Source organism: Mangifera indica, chromosome 15 (assembly GCF_011075055.1).
Source record: "Mangifera indica cultivar Alphonso chromosome 15, CATAS_Mindica_2.1, whole genome shotgun sequence".
NCBI classification, from domain to species: Eukaryota; Viridiplantae; Streptophyta; class Magnoliopsida; order Sapindales; family Anacardiaceae; genus Mangifera; species Mangifera indica.
Genome location: NC_058151.1, coordinates 804,297 through 825,925, shown reverse-complemented (window position 1 = coordinate 825,925; position 21,629 = coordinate 804,297). Strand labels below are relative to the sequence as shown.

Genomic DNA, 21,629 nt, shown 5'->3' with positions numbered 1-21,629 from the left:
TTTATCAAATAATAAAAATCCCCTGAAAATGTAAGAAATAACATAAATTATCCTATTATACAAGATTTAATTTGAATCGAACTAACTCAAACTCAGTTTGTTATTCGTTTGAACAATCCAATCTTAGGTTGAAGATAGACCAATTTGTTAATTTAGAGATTTTATTATATCTTTTCTTATGAGTAAATTTCTATCTTTTTTTCTAAGAAATTTTATATTTTTTTAAAGAATAATATTATTTATCAATTTAAATTAATTATTTTAAATTTAAATTAAATTTGAATTATTTTTTATTTAAGCTTGGCCCAATTATCCTTAATGATGTATTTGTGAATCATACATTTATCATTAGATTAGAATTTATAATATGATTAAATATTAAATATTTATAACTATAATTACGATAAAATATTTATGGTTTAATTGAACTATAAAAAGTATTTGTTATAAACAAATTTTCAATGGAAAATTTCCATAAATATTAATAATAATTTTAAAATTACATTATTAAATTCTGTAAAATTAAAATATTTAAATCAAATTGTTTCTTTTATAATTCATTGAAATGAAAATAAAGAGGAATATAATGGTTAATCCAGTGCTTTAAATCAAGGGATGGTAACGTTACCACAGCAGTAACTTATTCCTGCATTACACAGACTACAAGCCAATGACAGTTTGCTCCATCACTTTAAGAACCGCCTCAGTTCTGTTACCGTGGTACGTACAGTACGTTTCGTTGACTATTTCGAAATAAGAAAGGTGGAAAAACCCTAACCCCTCCTGATCCGGCTCTGGCGGAGAGAGAGAGACCTATAATGTCGTCGACTCTACTAGAGGTAACTCGCGCGGCTCATGAGGAAGTGGAGCGGCTCGAACGGCTCGTAGTGAAGGATCTACAGACCGAGCCTGCCTCCAACAAGGACCGGTTGTTTCAGACTCACCGCGTCCGTAACATGATCGATACAATCACTGCCACTACCGAAAAACTCGTAAACTATCCTAAATTTTGAAATTTTTTTCGTTGTCTTTTGATTGCAAGGTTACCACGACATCGTTTTGTGGTTTCGTTTTCATAGGTTGAGATTTATGAAGATAAAGATAATGCGAGGAAGGATGAGATTGCAGCTCTTGGAGGCCAAACTGCGACAGGAACAAATGTGTTTAGTGCATTTTACGATAGATTAAAGGAGGTAACTGATTTTTTATTTTAATTTTTAGAATTGGAAATTTGGAGGAAGTTGCTTTGAAATTTGGTTGTTAAAATTTGGCTGATTATTATTATTTTTTTAAGTGCAGATTCGTGAGTACCATAGAAGGCATCCAGCTGCACGAGTTGTTGATGCTAATGAGGAATTTGAAAATCTGCTTAAGGAGGAACCGATAATTGAGTTTAGTGGAGAGGTATATAAGCTGAATTTTAGTTAATCAATGCTTGATATTACATGATACTTATATGCAGTTTATGGGTATTCAAGTCAAGAAGAAGAAAATTTATGATTTGGAAGTGTTAAGATAGTATTATTGTGATTTGGATTTTTTTTTGTCTATTAGATTGAAGAACATGTCTCAGCATTTTATTTTTATTTATGTATATACTTGTTCATTCCATTGCAATGGCCTTTAATTTTTTTTTTCTTTTTCAGGAAGCCTTTGGTCGGTACCTAGATTTGCATGAATTGTTTAATCAGTACATTAACTCTAAGTTCGGAGAACGCATTGAGTACTCAGTTTACCTTGATGTTTTTTCACAGCCACTTAAGATCCCCCGCAAAATGAAGATGACAAGGTAACTGTTAGAAAAGCTGTTTTTCTTTTGAGAGGCTTTTAGACAGTCTGATTAGTAAGTTGTTATTCTTTATACCTGCTCCTCTCCATTATTAAATCAAGATTTGTATCACATCCTTTATAATTATTTTCTGCAGGCAGTACAGGGAATATATGGAAAATCTGCTTGAGTATTTAATTTACTTTTTTCAGCGGACTGAGCCACTGCAAGACCTGGATAGAATATTCTCAAAGGTGAAATTTCATGTGTTTTATTTATTTACTTCTATTTTTGATGTGCTGTAATTTGAATGACATGAGAGTCCAGTTTTTATCCACGTGTTTCAGGACAACTCTATGTTCATTAAGAGTGCATTTTTTTAGGGTCATGTACATGGATAAGAGGCAAATTTTCTTTTTTCTTTTTATTCTGTTTTGGTATTAGTGGTGTTTAATTGTCAAGTTTGACAGGTTGAGGCTGATTTTGAAGAGCAATGGACCCATGGCACAATACCAGGATGGGATAATGAGAGTCAAGAAAATGGACTTGTTGCTTCTGAGCATACTGTAATAGATCTTGACTATTACAGCAGTGTTGAAGAGCTAATGGAAGTGGGTCCTGAAAAGTTGAAGGAGGTAAGGGTGGCCATTTGTGATTGTATATTTATTTCTACAACTTGCTACTTATAGAGGCGAAGGCATCTGCAGGTAATCTAGGTAATTGTGCCTATAAATGACAAAGTGGTGGATGTGTCAATTTTATTGTTGGGGTTATAATTTGGGCTTTTTCAGTTGACGTTATCTATTTAATGTTGATTTAATTTCTATGAGAAGATCTGTTTGATTGTATGTGATACATGACAAGGTATGTGCTTGAATAGATCTTTTGGTATAGTCTAGTTTTCCAAGAGCTTAGACCATTTGAAAGCAAGTTAGAAATACAGTCAACAGAACTCCAAATAAAAAGAAAGGGTATTTCAACCTCTAGGATAGGTTCTCTGAATCTTAGTTTCTTTGGCATTCAGGAGTTATTTGGGATCAATCCAGACTTTTAGGGTGAGCACTTCTTCTTCTGAAATGCTAGATATTAGTTAGAATTGTGAAATGTTTTTTCTTTTCTCTGTTTGGAAGAAGATTATACACCTCCGGCATTATTTTTTCTTGCATATTTTTTATTTGCATGACCTTGTACAAGTTCAACCAATATATTTTTGGCATCTCTTTCTGTTTTATTTGCTTAGTTATTTCCCCATTTCTTGCCTGGCAGGCATTGGCTGCATTAGGACTGAAGAGTGGCGGTACTTTACAGCAGCGTGCAGAGAGGCTTTTCCTTACAAAGGTGATAGCACTAGCATTTTTATGTAATATAGCACATGAGAGCTAGAGGAAATGAAAATACATAAACTGTGAACATATTTTCTGATGCCACCCTGGTTTTCTGAAATAGTTTCCTAGTATGATTTACTAATATTCTGGTAAAGCAGGGCATAAGCAGTCTCAGGTCTGTGTGTGGATATGAATTGGCAAATTTTCATTCAGAATGCATTATTTACTGAATCATGAAACTTGACCAATCTTAGGATGGCTGCTGAGTTCTGGCTGATACCATGATTGCAAGGCTTGAAAAGTTGCTAATATACAGTTATATGCTCTTTAGTCTAATGATGTCATAAAGCATTATGCTTTTGCTTCCTTCTTCCAGGACAGTAGTACTTTAAACAATGTATTGTTCAACTTAAATTACTTGGAAGCTTTGTGTTAGAAAATTGAGTTGACATATTCCCTCATTGTTTGTGTTCTTTTTCACCTTTTCTGGTTGCAGCATACTCCTTTAGAGAAGTTGGACAAGAAACATTTTGCCAAAGGTTTGCATGGGCCTGAAAAAAATGGGGTTGCACCACCGCCACAAGAAGTTAGCAATTTAAAAGACATTGCTTTGATGGAGGCTAAAGTGCAAAAACTGTGTGACTTACTGGAAGAGGTTAGTATTTGCTGATTATTTATTTAGTTTGTCCTCGTTTTCTTGGTCAAATGTAATATGCATTGTTTTACTAGGTGCATATTCACTAATAGTCAGCATCGTGATGCTGTTATTCTTTTGGTGACTGCTGAATCTTCAAGTTTTCTTTGACCTTGTGCAGACAATAGAACGAACCAAACAAAATGTTGAGAAGAAACAAGCTTTGACATATGAGGAAATGGAAGCAGAACGCGAGGAAGTAAGTTAATGGCTTTTTTGTTACAGCCTTTTTCAGTTGTCAGTACAGGTCATCATTTCTATATAATTTTAGTACAGATTTTAATTTGAGATGCTGTATTAGAGGTATTATCCATTTATCAAATGCATGGGGTGGGGCTATGGTTTATTCTTGTCTAGGGTGGAATTGTGGATGTCATACACCCAAGAGGCCTAGACCACTGCAAGCATGTCCCACATCAAAGTTTATTATATCTGGGATATTATTTTTTAAATGCAACATATGTAATTTAAGGCTAGTATATAATGCCAGTGATTAATTATCCAGCTTTTGCAATTGGGATGTTGTTAAATTCTCGCCTTGAGACTATACATATTGTTTTTCGGTATTTTGTTATGGATTGAATCCCCTCTAGTTTGTTGTGAAATCAGATAACTAATGATTGCTAGCTTTTGAATTTTTTTTAGCAGGAGGAGACCCAAGTTGACACTGAAAGTGATGATGAAGAGCAGCAGATCTACAATCCCCTAAAATTACCAATGGGTTGGGATGGGAAACCTATACCTTATTGGCTGTACAAGCTTCATGGTCTGGGACAGGTATTTTCTTCTCTAATATTTTATGTTCATATTTTGAATTTAAAAGGAATATAGATGCAGTTTTATTGGAGAATGAGGGTTATGCCTAGCACGATTATTGATTTTTTAATGCAGGAGTTCAAGTGTGAAATATGTGGGAACTACAGCTATTGGGGACGTAGAGCTTTTGAGCGGCATTTCAAGGAATGGCGCCATCAACATGGAATGCGTTGTCTTGGTATTCCAAACACCAAAAACTTTAATGAAATCACATCAATTGAGGTATCTCTCTCTCTCTCTCCCTTTTCCCACCCATGATTACTTGCTGCAAGCAATTGTTTAGTGTTAACATGATATTGGCATGAATTAGTTCCCTGAGCTAACTTTTCTGTGGCATTTTTGTCTAAACCGTGGTTTAACTTTTCTGGAACCTGTAAATATTGATCTCAACCTGCAATAGAATAATAAATGTTGTTGTTTTAGTCATACGGTCAAGAGTTTTTAATTGGATCTGATGATCGGTATGATTATATCCAGTTGATGACCATTCGACATATGTCCAGTATTTTTTCCTTTGTGGTAAAGAAAGAACATAAAGGTTGTGATATGTGATGAAAATGACAAGTAGAACTGTACATGACTGCAAATTACATGTGTACTGCAGCTACAATAGTCGTTAATAAATTTTATTGTGCAGGAAGCCAAAGATCTGTGGAAGAAAATTCAAGAACGCCAAGGTGTGAACAAGTGGCGCCCAGATCTGGAAGAGGAATATGAAGACAAAGAGGGTAACATCTACAACAAGAAGACATACACTGATTTGCAGCGCCAAGGACTGATCTAAGGAGAATGATTATCTCTGGGATTCAAGAGAAACTCACATTTCATTCTATGGTGGTGAGAGTTTGCTTGACCTCCATTCATTCTATGGCTGTTGGCTTGCGTGTGAGCCCGAAATATGATGCATAATTTATAAACATCGAACTTGACACAATGTAATGCTCTTATTGAATTCACAAGCATAAATCTTATGTTCATGTATTTTCCCTTTGAATGTGACAGGCAAATAAAGAATACTATAGTCTGTATGAACACTCAGGTCAAACATAATCTGGTTCTGATATCATGAACTCTTTCGCTGGCTGCTTTCATCTGAAGAAAGCTAGAAAAACGCTTGGGTATGAGGACCCAGCAATCTGGCATCAGGTCAGCGTGTGTGTACAGATTATATCTGCTTGGCGAAATGTAATGCTGCTATATTCCTGTTACAGTAATTAGCATATTTTTGCAGTCAGGATTATTTGCACCATGAGATGTAGCCTTTGAAGTGACAGTCTGTTTTACTCTATTTAAATGAAAAAAAGAATAAATTTCAATGTGTTAATACTTTCAGTATGTGAATTTTAGTTGTGATTTCTGTTTGATTAAGAATGTTAAATATTGACTCTTGACATTTGCAGAAAGATTGTAAACGTAGATTTGAGCTGACGGGTGGGGCTTTTTGAAACTTTGTGGGAGTTTTAGTGGAGTCCAGATAAAACTAGAGAGACAAAATGTTTAATATTGGATACAAACAAATTAACGTGATATCTTATAATTAATTAATTTAAAATTATTTAATTACACGATAATAATCATAATACAACAAATTGTTATCTACAACTCTCGTTTACAGAAGGCCTTCAAATTGTCATCTACAACTCTCATTTACAGAAGACCTTGTGAACAAGAGTGCAGAACCGTTCACCCCACGAAGGACTAAAAGCCTAGAGTCGACATACGTTCCACACACAAACTTGGACAAATCAAACATTTCAGGTGGAACTTGTGTCCGAACTTCTTGAACTACATTTCTTGCAGTATCAACATTTTGATTTAATGGGTCGTCAAGACTCATAGCCACCTCAATGTCACCGGAAACAAGCTTGGCCACCGGAAGGCTTGATGGAATCTCCTTAAAGGGGAGTGCTTTCTTCCATTTTCTACCTGATAATGTCTGAACTAAGGAATTGTGGGCATTTGACTGACTAAATGATAATCTACCTGTAGTTTTTTCTTCCTTGAGATACAGACGTCTTCCTGCTGTTAATCTAAATAACGAGTTTATTTCCATTTTTCCAGTTATACCAGTCTTGTCATGGGGCCAATCTTGACCCATCATGACTGTGAAGCCAATATCAGAGGTGAGCAAAAGGCTCCAGTTTGCCTTTGTTGCTCTCGCAACAGTTAGATGCACATCACCAACAAGGACGCGTGCAGGAGGTTGGCGTAGGGTCAATCCTATGTGCCTTCCTGTACAGTATAATAGACGCCATTTTCCCGGCAGGAATTCCAGCCAATTCTGCACATTCCAGTCATTTTGTAAAAATGTTTAAAGAGTATAATGATGCAAGCAATAGTGTCTTGCATGCAAGAACCGTGATATTTACACTGAGAAACATCAAATTCCATTACCTTTTAGGAACTTGTATAAGAACGGATTACGAAAAAGTTCTGAAGTTACCTTTGGTTTTGAATGAGGATTCAGCATCTCCATTAATTCGACGAAGTGGGCAAGCCTAGCACGCTAAAACACAAAACCATCACAAGTTAACTCATATCTGTCCACAAAATCAAACTTCCGCGAAAAAGGTAAGTTGTTGCCATATATGTGGCAGGGAGGGTCCTTTAAGGTATGAAGGCTTATTGATATGGAATGTCTATCCAACATGCTTCAAATTAGTAAAAAACAACATGAAATTTCCTAAAACTCCATTGAAGGACTCAGTCTGAGACATGGTGTTTCTCTCATGCCACTGAAGATGGCAGCTGTTGTGTGAATTGCTGAATTATAGTAAGTGCCCACATTATTATATGGTTTTCTCTAGGCATTAATTGGTAGTAAAACAAATAATTGATAAATTGTTAAACCCTTCCAACAGGTTGGCGATAAAAGGAAAATAGCAATGGGACTCTCGTAAGACCAGACTTAGAATTATACAAAGTTCAAAGAAACTAATTTTATTAACTCAGACCATAGCTTCTCCATGTTAACATTCCCGGGAAACTAGTGCAGAAAAGACACTCATCCACGAATAACGATGAATTATATGGAAACCATAACATATAATTTGTTTCAGAAAAGGCAAATATCCACATACCTGAGGCTGACGATATATGTACTCCTCAGTAATTCTCACTGCAGTTGACCCAAGACCCCACCTGATCATATCCATGGATGGGACTACTCGCCATCTAGGTCCACATAGAAATGGGTGTCTAAGAGCATCTAGGCAACTACGAAAGAATATTTAGAAGAGATTGTCGTCAATGGCATTTTCTCCCCAAAATTGCAATCACTAATTAAATATGTGTATCATAGATTAAAATAATACCAAAAATTAATTAAAACGATTTTGTTTTAAATTCAAATTGTGTTTCCAAACCTATGTAATATTTATATATCTTATATATGTTTCTACATGCACATAAAAGACTGCTCGTTGTTGTTACAGATAGTACACCTTATTCTTTTAGAAGGCTTAGTTGCTAACAACAAAGATAGAAGGTTCCAACCTGCTCCCCAGTTGCGATCAAGTATCTGCAAAACAATACTAGATTAAAGAGTTGTTTCGAAGACAGAAAGGGAGAAATAAATTACATTCAAGAAACAAAATACGTACTTGAAGTCCAGCATTTCCAGATGAAGAATTCCTATTAAGGACTTGCAGAAGAAATTCACGCAAGCATGACGGATCATTTCCCTGTACTTGAACACAAATGGAAATATGGTTCAATTTGAAATGAAATTCATTACATTAACTTCAAATTATTGCAGAGGGTCACAAAATGCAACCCACTTATCATTCACCTGTCCTGAAAATCAAAGTAAACATTTTAAAAATTAATAGCCATCTTCAGCAAGCTGTACAGATGTAATAAAGTTCCAAATTTCAGTTGGTTTTTAAGTTCTAAAATTCAAATTCTCATATTAAATTGGAAGATTTAGCAGATTATACCTGTGTGAGAAATGATTTGAACTTTGTGAAGATTAAGGGATCCATAAGTTCTTGCAACACCATTTTTGCCATCATGAATCCAACACATCTTTGCAACAAGTATGAAATAGAATCAGGTCCATGATTGTCTTCTACATTCACTTAGACACAATTGTAAAACTCAGTTCATTAACACCATACCTCATATCAAATGCAATCATCATCTGTCGCCTATCCATGTTGTTGTCCAATGTGCTACTGTTTTGACCACCCTCATAGAAGTCAGCAGCATTTCCCAGTATTCCTACCTATCAAGGTCAATTTTCAAGTTATGTAGGTCAAAAGTATGGGATAAACAGAGGAAAAAGAATTTAGAAGCCTCAGTTACCACATCTACTAGCACTAGAATCTTATAAGCCCCAGTCAATTCACAATGCAAAGTCCAACATCTATCAAATCCTGAGCATCTATAAGACCTTACTGCAATCACCATCAACTCATCATAAAGTGATGGGCATACATGTCATAGCATTCCAATTAATCCAGAAATGTGGTCATAATATACTGGATAACTTGTCAACAACATTTTAAATCATATATATTTCTTTCAATATGTCATAATGCCTTCCAATGGTTATACAAAACGAAAATGATGTTTAACAGAAGAATGTTCAGAACATTATGATCAACTACAAGAGTCATAAAGCATAATTCCTATATCATGATCATTGGCACTTACTTTAATATGCCTATCTACAGGGCTTATGTGCACATTCTCCAGCCTTAATTCTGTATGAGCAAGTCCATGGCTGTGCAAGTAATTCACCTGAAGCAGATAAACCACGACGACACCACAGCTCTAGCTTATTGCTAATGTAAGTAAATAAATACAGCCCCAATAACCAGAAGTGATATAACATACTCCAATTAGAAGATCCCTCATTAGTATTCGAATAAGTCGCAACTGCCGAGAAACGGCAGGTCCTCCAACTGAGTCATCTCCCACCCTCCGAACAGACTCCTCATCCAATGCAAGAGTAGCTTCTAAGGTCGGAAGCCAATCCGCTTGTTGAAGCCAATGTCGTAAAGAAAAACTGCCATGATACTGCCAGATAAGAACAGAGAGAAATGCTCAAACTTTTGTAACCTTCTCTTTTTTCCACAAATATCTGTGAGTGTGAGCGATACATAAACTTTGATAAGGCAATCAAGATTCATCTAAACATAAAAATGCTTTTGACTGAGGCTTGTCATGATCATCTCTGCAATATAGGTGGATGTTGGCAGCAAATAGATCCATCTTACATACGGAATACTTACCCCATGGACAAGAGTAAATGAGGCACAACCATTACTTTTCTGCGAAGAGACATAGCCGTGAACTTGCATTGAATAAGAATGATACATAAGTCTACGATGAGCAAGCTTCTTCAAAACCTATAGGGCATTCCAATATTTAGGAATTACAGAGGACACAGCTTCCAAAAACAAACAAATATCAGTTTACTAAGTTAACAAACCTCTATTGCTCGTCTTCCCCTACGCTGAGCTTGAAAACTAGTAAGTCTTCGAAGTACAACTCTTGTGTTATACAAAGGGCTGCAATCTCACAATACAACATAATAAGTTCACGCCTAAGTCTAACATATTAATGAAAATAATGAAAAGGAAACAAAAAAGAAACCAAACCTGTTAGAATCATTTACAATGGCTTCAAAAACAACTTCATCAGCCTACAAAAAGTCCCAATTCAATCAAATCACAAAAACAATCAAACACCACCATCAAATTTTCATAAAAACATTTTAATTCTCCACATGAACATACCCGTCCAGCAAGGCCAAGGCTAACACGATCAAGAACCTTGAAATCAGACATCTTGAACCTCATAACATCCCCCGACTCTTCTTCCTCAACAGAAACAACCTCCGATTCAACTCCAGAAACAACCTTCCTCGAAGATGAACACTGAACTCCAAAACTTCTCTTTTGAACTATCACACACGATTTTGACTTCACTCTAAACTGCCTACTAATCAGTCTTGTCGACAAATTCCCACTTAATGTCCATCTCTCAACACCTTCTAAACCCAGACTTGTACCAATCCCACATAGCGCCATCTAGCCTATTTGTAAAAAGACATTTTTGGATCATTCTCAAAACAAAAACAGCTCTAGATGTTTAATTTTTATGTCATGTTAAGAACCCAGCTACAAGGTTTTAAAAACCAGACCAGACCATGAACTGTTTTGAGGTCCAGCTCTGCTCGAACCGGTCCAACTGGATTTTCAATTTTGTGTAAGGACATGACAAATCCGTAATATATAACAGTAGAGTATGTTTATTTTAGTTTACAAATTTACAAATCCAAAATATATAACTTATATATTGATGATCAGAGATGATAAATATCTTCTACAAATTAATTAATTATACTAACTCCTTTTTTTCACTAAAACCCTTAAACAAAAAATAGGAGGGGTTAATTTTGTTTAATTATCCTAATTAATACTATTTAACAACTAATTAACAAGTAGCTGCTGACTTGGCAAAGGGGTTATAGCAATGCGTAGGTGTAACACTCGGTGAATATGGAGGCTTATTAGATGCTCCATCAGCAACGCCGCCAATCCATTCACAAGAAGGGCACATGGTGAGTGTCGCCGCCGGCAATAGCGTGTAAAAGGGTTGCGCTAGTTTCAAAGCATGAGATCTGAAAGCTCTTTCTGCAGGAAGAGCCGAAGTTGAAGAAGAAGCAACGCGCGCGAGAAGAACAGACAAACGTCGTCCGAAATCGGCTGGGGTGCGTTTGGTGCTGCAGCAACGGCGGCGACGCAGAAGAAAAAGCTGAAGAAGACGCCTTTTTGGGTGTTTATGGCTTTTCAGTTTTGGGCTGGAGAAGAAGGGACCGGACCAGGCTGAACCGGACTGGACCTCGAACCGGAAGCGAACCGCCGGTCCAGCAGCGGTTCTAGAATAAGTTTTTGGGTATTTATGGCTTAAGTTCAATTCCGATCAACTGAATCACTACTTATAATAACAATAAATAAATAAAAATTTAAACCCAACCCACTAAATTATACAAAGAAATGTTGAAGAAGATACAATTGAACGAAAGAAATGAACAATTCAACACGCGTAGAGCAAATTTCAAGTTGTTCAGAAACTTACCCAACAACAAGAGAGCGAAGGGAAAAGGCGCAAAAGTAAAGAAGAAACAGCTAAATTGGAGAAGAGTTGAAGAGTGGGGAGTATAAATTGACGGAGGAGCGTGTGACAGTTACGTGAGAGAGCACGCTTGAGGCGTTGTGCCATGAGTTTTGCTCATGTCTGCGTCTGCACCCTCCAAATATCTTCTTGTTTTTCTCACTGATTCTCTCTGGTGAGGCTTTTGCTTGTACTCTACAATTAGCTACTGGGTGACGCCACGTGGTCTAGGCAGCTTGCCTAATCCTTGCCAGTTTAATTTTGCATAACCAGATAACTTGCCCATGGCTGGGCTGGGCTGGGCTGGGCCTAATTTGATGTAGCCCGCCATGCCACGGTCTGCCCAAAGGTAGCCTTGTGGGCCGTTCTAACCATCCTCAGAGCCCAGATTCCAGGCACCATCGTAGCCTCTTAAATTGTGTTTAATTGGGTTTCTTGCATGCCAATCCATGTGCTTCTAGGATTTTACTTTTTGAAATGATAGTAAATAAAATTTTAATTTTAATTTTTCACATTGTGTTAGAATTTTTTATATTAACAGAGTGTGATTTCGGGTGATAAAATGTCATTTATGCAATAAATGGGGAAAAAATATTTTTGATGAAGCCTTGGGGTGAAAAAATGTACTTTACTCTGTTACAATTAAATAAGACCGCAAATTTATATTTTAAAAAAAATTAGTAATGATAAAAAAAAACTAAAATTACTAAACACAGATTAATTACAGTAACTGGCTTTTCCCAGCCAATCATGCCAACGTGTCACATTCTTATTGGTTAACTCGGCGCTGTTCAGAGCCATTGGAGCAAAAGTCACCTAGTAATCATTGTCATATTCTTGAGTAAACCCTTTTGCCACTAATCAAACTTTATATAACTCTATGGAACCATCAGCACAAGTTTTAATCTTGTAAACCTATTTGCATCTCACAATAGTTTTACTATGTGACAAGTCAACCAAATCCCGAGTATGTGTCTTTGTTAAGGGCTACAATTCTTTTTTCATAGCTTGTTGCCAATGAGAATTAATACTAGCTTTCTTATAAGAGGAAGGTCCATATGAAGAAATCATGGTAGAGTAACAATGATAATCACGAAGATAAAGTGGTGAAAACCATAATCATCAACTAATAACTATAAATTTAAATTCAACCCAGGCACCGGAAGGACAAAAACGTAAAACAATAAACAACCTAGGGGCACTTTCGATAATTCACAACGTATCATCCCCAAGTCTCCTCCGGGTCTCGTTAACATGCACACACTCCCTCTCGCGATAAAACAAAAGCACAAAAAGGCCCTCACAACAACACACAAAAGTCACCTGTTTTCGTCAACAATTACATGCTCTTCCACTTTTATCCTCACTTCAATCTCCAAATCTCTCTCCTTTTCTTGGTGGTCCTCTCGTAATTTCCCTCACTTTCGATACCAATTGCTTGCCCCCGCCTTCCCTGTCCAACTCCGGTGATCCCGTCCGGTCATCGATTCTACAGTTCGTGCTTTTTAATTTTCGAATATTTATCTCCACTCCGCTGGGGTGTTGTTTTGTTTTGATTTGTTAGGTTTTTAAGTCTCGGATTTGAAGCTAGGGTTTCGTCTGCAAGGAATTAGGGTTTTTAGATTGTAGATAGAGAGATGACGCGGAGTTCGAGGCACAAATCCAGTAAGAGGAGTTCTAGAGACGCGAGGGATTACTCAGATTCTGAGAAGGACTCCAGCGTGAAGGACCGGAAAGGGAGGGATGAGAGCAGTAGTGTTAGGGTTTCAAAGGACTCGGGTGGCTCAGGTGAGAAGCGGAAGCTCGATTCGAAGGAGAGTAAGGACGTGTTTAGTTCTGGAAATGGTGACTATGAGGAATATAGTTCCTCGTCTAAGCGGCGGAAAGACCGTGCCGTGGAAAGTGGGAATGACAGGTGGAATGGCGGTGGGGAGAATGATAGAATTGAGAGTGGTTTGAGGAAAACCAAGGTTTCGAGTGAAACTAAGAGTAAGAGGAGAGATGATGATGAGCTGCAGAGGTCGAGGAGTGAGGGGAAGCACAGAGAATCGAGTCGAAAGGAGAGTAGAGAAGTGGAGAGGGAGAGGGAGAGGGAGAGGGAGAGAGAGAGGAAGGGGAAGGAAGGGAAAAACGAGAGATTTGATGAGAGTGAAGGACATAACAAGCATCTGGGTATGAACGAAAAAACTGGTAAGGTAACTCATTGATAGTGCAGTATGTGTGAATTTGTGTATTGTGGTTAACTTATGGCTTTGTTCAAATAGACCTGCTAATTGTTTCCCATTTATTTGTTTGGGTTTAAATTATCCTTTTATTTGTTTATAGGTGTGGTTTTGCAGTTGTATGTGCTGTTAAATTTGAGGATGGTTTTAGCATTATGGTTGGCTTGCCAAGTTGATTGTTTAAAACGGATGCTGGGCAATTCCTAATTTCCTATATGTGATGGTATCTATAGTCACTTGATTAAGATTAGGAAGTATGCATTTGGAGCTCAAATGATTCCTGGGCAATCAAAGTTATATCATATAGTGTTTGAATTGAAAAAGATTATGCGATATGAATAGGTACCTGCTATAATTATTTGAACTTGGATTGTTCCTAATTTGCTAACATCTGGCATTAGCATTCCTGTTAATTGATTTTTATATACGGTTTATTTTCTTGCAGCAAAAAAATATAGTATGTACTTTTTTTTTGGATGTCGTTAAATGTGAGTTAAGCAAGTTGGAAGCACTACTGTTTGAGTAATTTAAATTAAATCAAGCCTACTGTTAAATGTGCATTATTGATATGAAGTACAACAGAATTATATCATGAGTTGGTTTTTATTTTTGTGTTCATTTGAGGGGAACTTATTTTTGTCAAGGATCTCCAGCCCTTATGATTGTATTCCATGTTTTTTTTGTGAACTGCTTGTTAACTCTAATGTAAGACATTGTCTCGATATATGAAAATTTCTGGTTTAATGAAAAAAGAATGAAACTGTTTTGACCCTAAACTCTAAGTTATTCCTTTTTCAGTGAATGAACTCTTAAGAATGCTTGAAAGATTTTCCTAACCATTTTTTTGAAAGGGATCAAAGTTTAATATAAGAGGAAAAAAATAAATTTTTAGTCATTAGGTAGCCTATAAATTCAGGCTGTCAATGTGTCTTTGTGGTTTTTTCTGTATACCTTTTGTTACTGGGTTAACAAAGAGTTTTTCTGGATTAGTTTGTACTGTGTGCTCCACATATGCTGCTAGGCTGGTGAACAAAGATGTTTGACACTTTATAATCGATTGATAATTGTTTTGTAAATGATGTGGTATGCTTTAAATTTGTATGGGTTTATTTTCTTGTAAATCTAGACCTCTTTAGTATTAATGTAGCTTTAGGTTATCTTGGCTGCTAATTCTACTATGGATTCTGATTGAATTAATTGATTATATCTGGTTTTGCGATTTTATCTATTTGGAAATTTGTTGAATGGAACATGAGTGGCTGATAGAACTCAGTGAAGTAATTGAAAGGCTGATAGTTTTTGCAAATTAAATAAAATTACTAAAGAATTGCTTGGAATCTGTAAAACCATACTTTCATTCTGAAATAGAAACGATATCTGTTCAACTTCGAAACAATATCTTGCTAGAATTGGAAATATTGTCATGAAGGTGAAATACTAAAATATAGTGAAGAATCCATCTTCTAGATGTGAGACCAGCTATTCATCTTGCAGTTAAACTAAAAGAACGTATTGCTATAAAAAATTTGTCTTATGCATCTAAAAGCACGTATTTTCATGCTTGTGTGGCCCTTCTTAACAAAATATGCTTATTTTGTGTAAAATAGGGTAAAAATTATCCCAATCTAGTTCTATATAATGGTTACTAATAGAAACATTTTTTACCTTTCCGTAAAATTTGACAATAGACCTGTAGTTTCTGGGCAAGGATTGACAACTTGAATTTCTATTGGGATCCTGAAATTTTCTTGTTGGATTTGAATAAGGAAGAATGTGTTTTCTAGTTAAGTTTGGAATAATTGGAAGATTGTGGAAGACCTCACATTGACTAATAAATGCTTGTAAGGATCAGAATTTACATATGAATGTCTACTGCCTCCTACAATTCTGAAGTTGGATTTGAACTCGAAAACCCTAAATTGTTCCTTAGTTAAGTGTGGAAACATTTGAAGGTTAAATATTTCAAAACTAGGAGTAGAGGTGTTTTTTGTGGGTTTTAGGAATAAGAAAAGTATGTCTGGATGATTATATGTCCAATTATATGCAGGACTTTTTTCACTGCAAAAATAATTAACAAATCTGATTTTTTGAAATATTTACAAGTGTAAAATGTAATTTCATTAAGGTTGATGCCTTTGATCTTCAGCACACAGTTTATGGAGTTACATTTGGCATTAAAGCTTAGTTTCTAGGGCAAATAACTTGATTAAGATAAGTGAACTATACTTTTAAACTTTTTTGTTTTAATTTGAAGTGGGGATTGTTAATGATTAGGCAGTTGTTGCCAAATGTGATGAGAATAAAAATTATTGGATATGGGTTCTTCTGCTGATTTGATAATTGGTTGTAATAACCACATCTACTTTGGTTGAAGTATAAAGGTCTGACTGTTGATATAATAACATAGTTAATGTGACAATTCTCACATTGATGCAGATATTTCAATATATAATGAATTGAATTTCTTGATGATTACACTCTTGTATTGAACAGGAAGTATCATACAAGGTTTCATGCTAATTGAATTTGTTCCTTTATTTTTTTTCTTCTTTTGCTTGCATTGGCTCTTGCTATTTCTTAAACAAAAAAGGAGCACAAGTTTAGATGCACAGATATTTATGCCATTTGCTAGTTACTATTTTTTATGGAAGTTGTTGTTTTTGCATTCTGCACTTTAATGAAATTTAAGGTGATTAGTAGGTTGTAGTTCTTCTATGGTTGCTATGAAATATGACACTTCGTGGTTCAATGAGTTTGAATAGTGAGGTTTTTTCATTTCTTTTTTATATAAAAAACAAATTGTTTTATTTTTATGGTTTTGAATGTGACTCTGATGCTCATCTAGCAGTATTTTTATTGTTATTCTATATGTATTTGTGCCCCATCATTCTAGAGAGGAGAGAATGTCTGAGTTATATGGTGTCTGATCTTATGTCACATTCTTTCAATGTCTTTGTTTTGATGAATTGGAACGTCCTTGAATGAGATATCAAAAGCTTTGTACATTCAGTTTCTGCACAGAATAGATTCATATTTCTAAGTTAATTTTCGTTGCTGAATGATGAAACTCCTCTTTACACCTTGTTCTATGTCTCTTTGCAGAGACAAATGCACAGGATCGGTTACCAAGTCCTGAATCTGAGAATCAGCTGGAGAGACGAGTTAGGAGAAGGAAAGACGGTTCTGGTGGTGGGGATAAACATGAAGTTGATATTGGAGACGTCAATGATAGACGGTGGGACGATGTTGCTATTGATGGAAGGCTGAAAGATGAGAAGCATAAGGATGAGAGATATAGGGATAAGTACCGAGAAAGCGTAGACAGGGAGAGCAGGCACCGAGATGACAAGCAAAGACATGAGCGCTCTGCTAGAGATCATACTGGTAGTAGGTCTGATGATAAGCACTTTAGGGTTGAAAAAGATGCAACAGAAACTAGACAAAAGAAATCTAGGCCCCAGGACAGTGACCGTGATCGAGAGCATGAGTATGACCGTGATCATGATCATGATGAGCATGATTTTGACCGTGAACATGATCACTACCGGGAGCGTGATAGGGACCGTGATCATGATCATGACTGTAACCGTGATCGTGGTCACAACCGTGATAATGATGTAGACTGTGAATGGGATCGGGAGCGAGATCGGGATCGTGACCACTGTGACCGTGAGCGCAATCAAGAGTGTGAACAAGAAAGAGATCGAGACCGAGATCAAAACCGTGATCAAAACCGTGATCGTGATCTTGACCATGATCGTGATAGAGATCTTGATCATGATGGGTCACAGCTTGAGAACCGGACTGCCAAATACAAGGATAGCAGAGGAAAGAAGAGATCCCCGGATGAGCATGATGAGTTCAACGATACTAAATCTAGAGGTATCAAAGCACACTATCCTGACATGGAAAGCAAATCTTTGAGCAGCAGCAGACTTGAATCAGATGCAGATCGGGGAAGGTCCCAGTCACGTCAGGCCTATGTTGATTCTACTGTAAGTAGCAGCAGAAGGAGGACTTCTCCCAGCTCCAGTTCACACGGTGGTGATGAGTACAGGTATCCCTTTTATGATCTGAAGATTTTCTATTTTGATGGACAAATGCTGTTAGAATTGGCATTTATGTCAATTGCATTCCTTCTGGTGGGTATACCTTCCAAATTGTTCACATATTGGGTGAATGGTGAACACTTTTGAACTTCTAAGATATTAGGTTAGAAAATCACATTTTTCAGATATCATATTTATATAGTTCTGATTGTGTTTAATGTGACATGCTTTCTTACAGTGGAATGTGTCATTTTATTGCCTTGTTTTATGTTGTTTTTGAACATAATGGTAACTTGTAATAACATTTTATTTCTGGTTGCAGACATTCGAAGATGGAAGATCTGAAGTACAGAGATTCTGTGATAGAACAAAGGCCAAAATCAATTTCCTCAAGGGAGGTAACTGGCTTTTCAGGAGTATCAGATAGAGTTTCTAAGTATAGATCAACTGAGAGAGCCAGCAAAATTGATGATGGGCATTTGGGGGAGTTAACGGTTGAGAGGTCTTCCAGTTCAAAAGCTTCACCTATGGGCTTGATGGAAAGATCGCCTTCCTCAACAAGTCATGATCGCAGATATGTGAACAGAACTGGCATCAGGCGAAGTCTCGACATTGAAGAAACAGGGCGGAGGAGCAGTATTGGTCCCAGAGATTTGTCTACTAGTGAGGATAGGCTAAGTCGGGAATTACCTTTGGAGAAACCTTTGGCAGATGATTCCTCCCAAATTGATGTATTGTATTACAGTAGAACTGGTCAAAGCAATTCAGCTTCTTCATTACCTCCCCCTCCTTTCAGGGGCGGAGTTGGCAGTCCTTCATTTATGGGTTCACTGGAAGAAGATGGTAGAGTTAATGTGAATGCTCGTTACCGCAGGAGTGGTGATCCCAGTTTAGGAAGAGGACAAGGAAATGCATGGAGGGGTGCCCCAAACTGGTCCTCGCCAGTGCCTAATGGTTTCATGTTTCAACATGGGCCGCCCCATGGAGGATATCAAGCAATGATGCCACAGTTTCCTGCTCCATCACTGTTTACCGTTAGACCATCAATGGACATCAATCACCCTGGGATTCCTTATCATGTACCTGATGCGGACAGGTTCTCTGGTCATCTGCGCCCTCTTGGGTGGCAGAATATGATGGATGGGTCAGGCCCTCCCCACTTGCATGGATGGGATGGAAATAATGGTGTTTTTAGGGATGAATCTCACATGTATGGAGGGTCTGACTGGGACCAGAATAGGCATCCGATGAATGGACGAGGTTGGGAAACTGGTGCAGATATGTGGAAAGGAGAAAATGGTGAATCGAATATGGACTTGCCTTCAACATCCCAGAAGGAGGATCACCCTATTCAGGTCCCTTCAGATGATGCTTTGGTTGAGCAGTCAGGTCAACAGACTCTCTATGAAAATAATAGTCATGGTGTTCAGGAGAAAACTATTGATACAAAATCCATTAGTTCTTCCAAAAAATCTTCTAATAAAACTTCCCACGAGAAGACATCTGAACCTTCAAAAAAATCAAGTGAGGATTATATTGCTAATACTTCTCGTGCGTATCTTGCTAAGCTTGACATTTCAGAGGAACTTACTGCCCCAGAGTTGTTTAGAAAGTGTATGAGCTTACTGGAGATGGATCAGACTGCTACTGTCGATAAAGAAACCACTGTGATTGTAAATTTGAAGGTAAGAGAATCTGACATCTCTTTTTTCTATTTGTTACTCATACATATATTTTTATTAGTTTTTTCATATAATATATATTCGCCTTTGATCTGGTAGGATGGTGGAAGGGCAGTTCCCAAAAGTTCCAAAGCTTTGTTAAGTCCTCCATTTTTTCCTGCTGCAGATGATTCTGTTTTTCAGGTAATTTTGGTAATGGAAAAAATTTAAATCAATATGACATGCTTGTAATGTTTGTTTAGTAGTTCATGTCTAAGGGCTGCAACCACAAGCGTTGGTTGAGCATGATATGTAGTAAGACAACATTATGTTCCGCTTGTTGAAGGGGCATGACAATGTTTTTTTGATTGTTTTTTCAGTCGAAGTTAATGATTTTTCTCTTGGTGATTAATGACTGGAACAAAATTTCTTCAATATCTATTAATTAATGTGTTACGGGATATGGTATTGGATCTCTTCCAAAATTTTAATTTTGAAAGACTGTAAATGATGTTATCTTGAGATCTGACTTTATTTCAAATTATCAAGTGATGAATTCAAAACTGGGTACTCTTGTTATGTTGGACTAAACCCGTAAGGATGTGGTCTGGGCACATGTAATGAATGGGTCACTATTAGTATTTCTAGAAAGCTGGCTTCTGATATGTATATTATAATCCTTGTTTCTGAATTATTGACTTTTGCTTGAAATTATTGGAAGCTCAGTTACAGCAAAACTGTGTTTCTGTTCATGTTATAGAACTTTGAATCTGAATGTAACTTTATGATATCTGATTTTCAGAGAGCCATGGACCAATACAAGAAACAAAGGGTTCCGATCAGTTGCCTGCAAATTTTCAATGGTGGGTTAGTAGATATCATTTCAACATGTAATCCAGAGAAAATGGAGCAAGGTTCTCCTTGTGGCCTTGAAAAGGCAGAGGAGTTGGTCTTGATCTCTGACGTGGAAATGTCTGATGGGCCAATACCAAGTTCACATGAAAAGGAACTTGAAGATTTTCCACATTCGGAGCTGGTTTCAACTCCATCTCAAATAGTCCCTGATCACAATGATCCCCTTCCGCTAAATTTGGAAGTGCCTAATCAATCTCTTACATCTAAGAGCTCCGAAGAATCTGTACCAGTGCTTGATGCCGATAAGATGGAGGGGATGATTTCTGAGCAGCAGATGATCTCAGAAGATGCAGATGGAGATCAATTAGCATCTTCTGATAATGCATCTGTTGCAGCTCCCATTTTGCCGATTGACGGGAATGAGATCACAAAAGGCAGTAATTCTCTCTGTATTGCTGAGGAAAGGCAGGCATTAGCTGATGCAATTAGTGATCCCATAGTTTTATATGATGGGGCTCCTAAAGTATCTGAGGCTTTGATGCCCGGTTCAAATGAGTCTGAGTCGGTGGTAATTTTAAGTCGGATACATCATTCTCCTGAAAGTACACATTGAGACAATTTCTATATGCATGTTTCATAATGCATTTTTGCTTATTATTGCTTCTCTTATTCTGTTTCCGTTTTATTTCCAAGGAATAAAAGGAAAATCAGCTTTTTTGAGTCCTTGGATTAGGGTTCTCCTCCTAAATCCCAGAATTTCATCTGCCTTGTACACTTTTCCGGGCACTGGTTTCTTGAACTCCCAGGTGATCTGCATGTTGCTTGATGGTCCTGCAATGACATTCCATCTGTGGAAAGATGAGGTAAGCTTCTTTGATGGCTAATATTCTATGCATTCACTTACTTTACATAAAGAGGGAAACATTGGCTTTGAATGAGCAACTTTTATGAGACTATTATCAGTTTATGACTTGAAAGAAAATAAATCTGGGAACTTGTTTTAAGAAGTTGCAGAGCATGGTATATGTTAAATTTCTGGTTGTGACATTATGGATTTATACTTGGGGTAGAAGGAAAGAATTTAAAATTCGCTTGTATAAGGTGTACGGCGGAA

At 36.9% G+C, this 21,629-nt stretch overlaps 3 protein-coding genes across 6 annotated transcripts; 2 read left to right on the top strand and 1 right to left on the bottom strand.

Annotated features, from left to right (window-relative positions):
* Positions 1–644: 644 nt before the first annotated feature.
* LOC123197264 (splicing factor SF3a60 homolog) lies at positions 645–5,927 on the top strand. 3 transcript variants are annotated; one of them, XR_006497857.1, is made up of 13 exons: positions 646–992; positions 1,080–1,193; positions 1,300–1,404; positions 1,647–1,789; positions 1,926–2,022; positions 2,239–2,403; positions 3,035–3,106; positions 3,590–3,748; positions 3,909–3,986; positions 4,433–4,564; positions 4,679–4,825; positions 5,241–5,440; positions 5,606–5,927. XR_006497857.1 is itself a non-coding variant. In XM_044611477.1 (12 exons), exons 1-12 carry the CDS (start codon positions 819–821, stop codon positions 5,385–5,387), a joined length of 1,530 nt encoding a protein of 509 aa, XP_044467412.1. In that variant the 5' UTR covers positions 645–818; the 3' UTR covers positions 5,388–5,597. The 3 variants fall into 3 exon arrangements, 2 of the variants coding, with proteins under 2 accessions (XP_044467412.1, XP_044467411.1); XM_044611477.1 differs by lacking the exon at positions 5,606–5,927 and having other exon boundaries at positions 645–992; positions 4,436–4,564; positions 5,241–5,597; XM_044611476.1 differs by lacking the exon at positions 5,606–5,927 and having other exon boundaries at positions 5,241–5,597.
* Positions 5,928–6,121: 194 nt separating this feature from the next.
* LOC123197263 (probable plastid-lipid-associated protein 14, chloroplastic) lies at positions 6,122–11,913 on the bottom strand. Of its 2 annotated transcripts, XM_044611474.1 has the most exons (14): positions 11,693–11,913; positions 10,348–10,646; positions 10,210–10,253; positions 10,041–10,119; positions 9,841–9,957; positions 9,443–9,625; positions 9,260–9,346; positions 8,722–8,828; positions 8,542–8,629; positions 8,206–8,286; positions 8,047–8,123; positions 7,684–7,819; positions 7,047–7,109; positions 6,122–6,884 (listed from the first exon to the last, which is right to left on the bottom strand). In XM_044611474.1, the coding sequence occupies exons 2-14, from the start codon at positions 10,639–10,641 to the stop codon at positions 6,234–6,236; spliced, it is 2,007 nt and encodes a 668-aa protein (XP_044467409.1). In that variant the 5' UTR covers positions 10,642–10,646; positions 11,693–11,913; the 3' UTR covers positions 6,122–6,233. The 2 variants fall into 2 exon arrangements, with proteins under 2 accessions (XP_044467409.1, XP_044467410.1); XM_044611475.1 differs by lacking the exon at positions 11,693–11,913 and having other exon boundaries at positions 10,348–10,801.
* A 1,076-nt stretch (positions 11,914–12,989) lies between these two features.
* On the top strand, positions 12,990–21,235 carry LOC123197803. Its single transcript, XM_044612209.1, has 5 exons — positions 12,990–13,918; positions 17,053–18,007; positions 18,322–19,684; positions 19,781–19,864; positions 20,463–21,235. Exons 1-5 carry the CDS (start codon positions 13,366–13,368, stop codon positions 21,126–21,128), a joined length of 3,621 nt encoding a protein of 1,206 aa, XP_044468144.1. The 5' UTR covers positions 12,990–13,365; the 3' UTR covers positions 21,129–21,235.
* The last annotated feature ends 394 nt before the right edge of the window (positions 21,236–21,629 follow it).

Excerpts from the sequence above, each read along its gene's own strand:
- LOC123197264 (XM_044611476.1), top strand. The coding sequence starts at position 819 with ATGTCGTCGACTCTACTAGAGGTAACTCGCGCGGCTCATGAGGAAGTG. Across the intron at positions 1,790-1,925 it reads CGCAAAATGAAGATGACAAG|GCAGTACAGGGAATATATGG; the intron begins GTAACTGTTAGA and ends TATTTTCTGCAG. Across the intron at positions 4,826-5,240 it reads ATGAAATCACATCAATTGAG|GAAGCCAAAGATCTGTGGAA; the intron begins GTATCTCTCTCT and ends TTTATTGTGCAG.
- LOC123197263 (XM_044611474.1), bottom strand. The coding sequence starts at position 10,641 with ATGGCGCTATGTGGGATTGGTACAAGTCTGGGTTTAGAAGGTGTTGAG. Across the intron at positions 9,347-9,442 it reads TGAGGGATCTTCTAATTGGA|GTGAATTACTTGCACAGCCA; the intron begins GTATGTTATATC and ends TATCTGCTTCAG. Across the intron at positions 8,124-8,205 it reads CTGGAAATGCTGGACTTCAA|ATACTTGATCGCAACTGGGG; the intron begins GTACGTATTTTG and ends ATTGTTTTGCAG.
- LOC123197803 (XM_044612209.1), top strand. The coding sequence starts at position 13,366 with ATGACGCGGAGTTCGAGGCACAAATCCAGTAAGAGGAGTTCTAGAGAC. Across the intron at positions 18,008-18,321 it reads CACGGTGGTGATGAGTACAG|ACATTCGAAGATGGAAGATC; the intron begins GTATCCCTTTTA and ends TTCTGGTTGCAG. Across the intron at positions 19,865-20,462 it reads CAGATGATTCTGTTTTTCAG|AGAGCCATGGACCAATACAA; the intron begins GTAATTTTGGTA and ends TCTGATTTTCAG.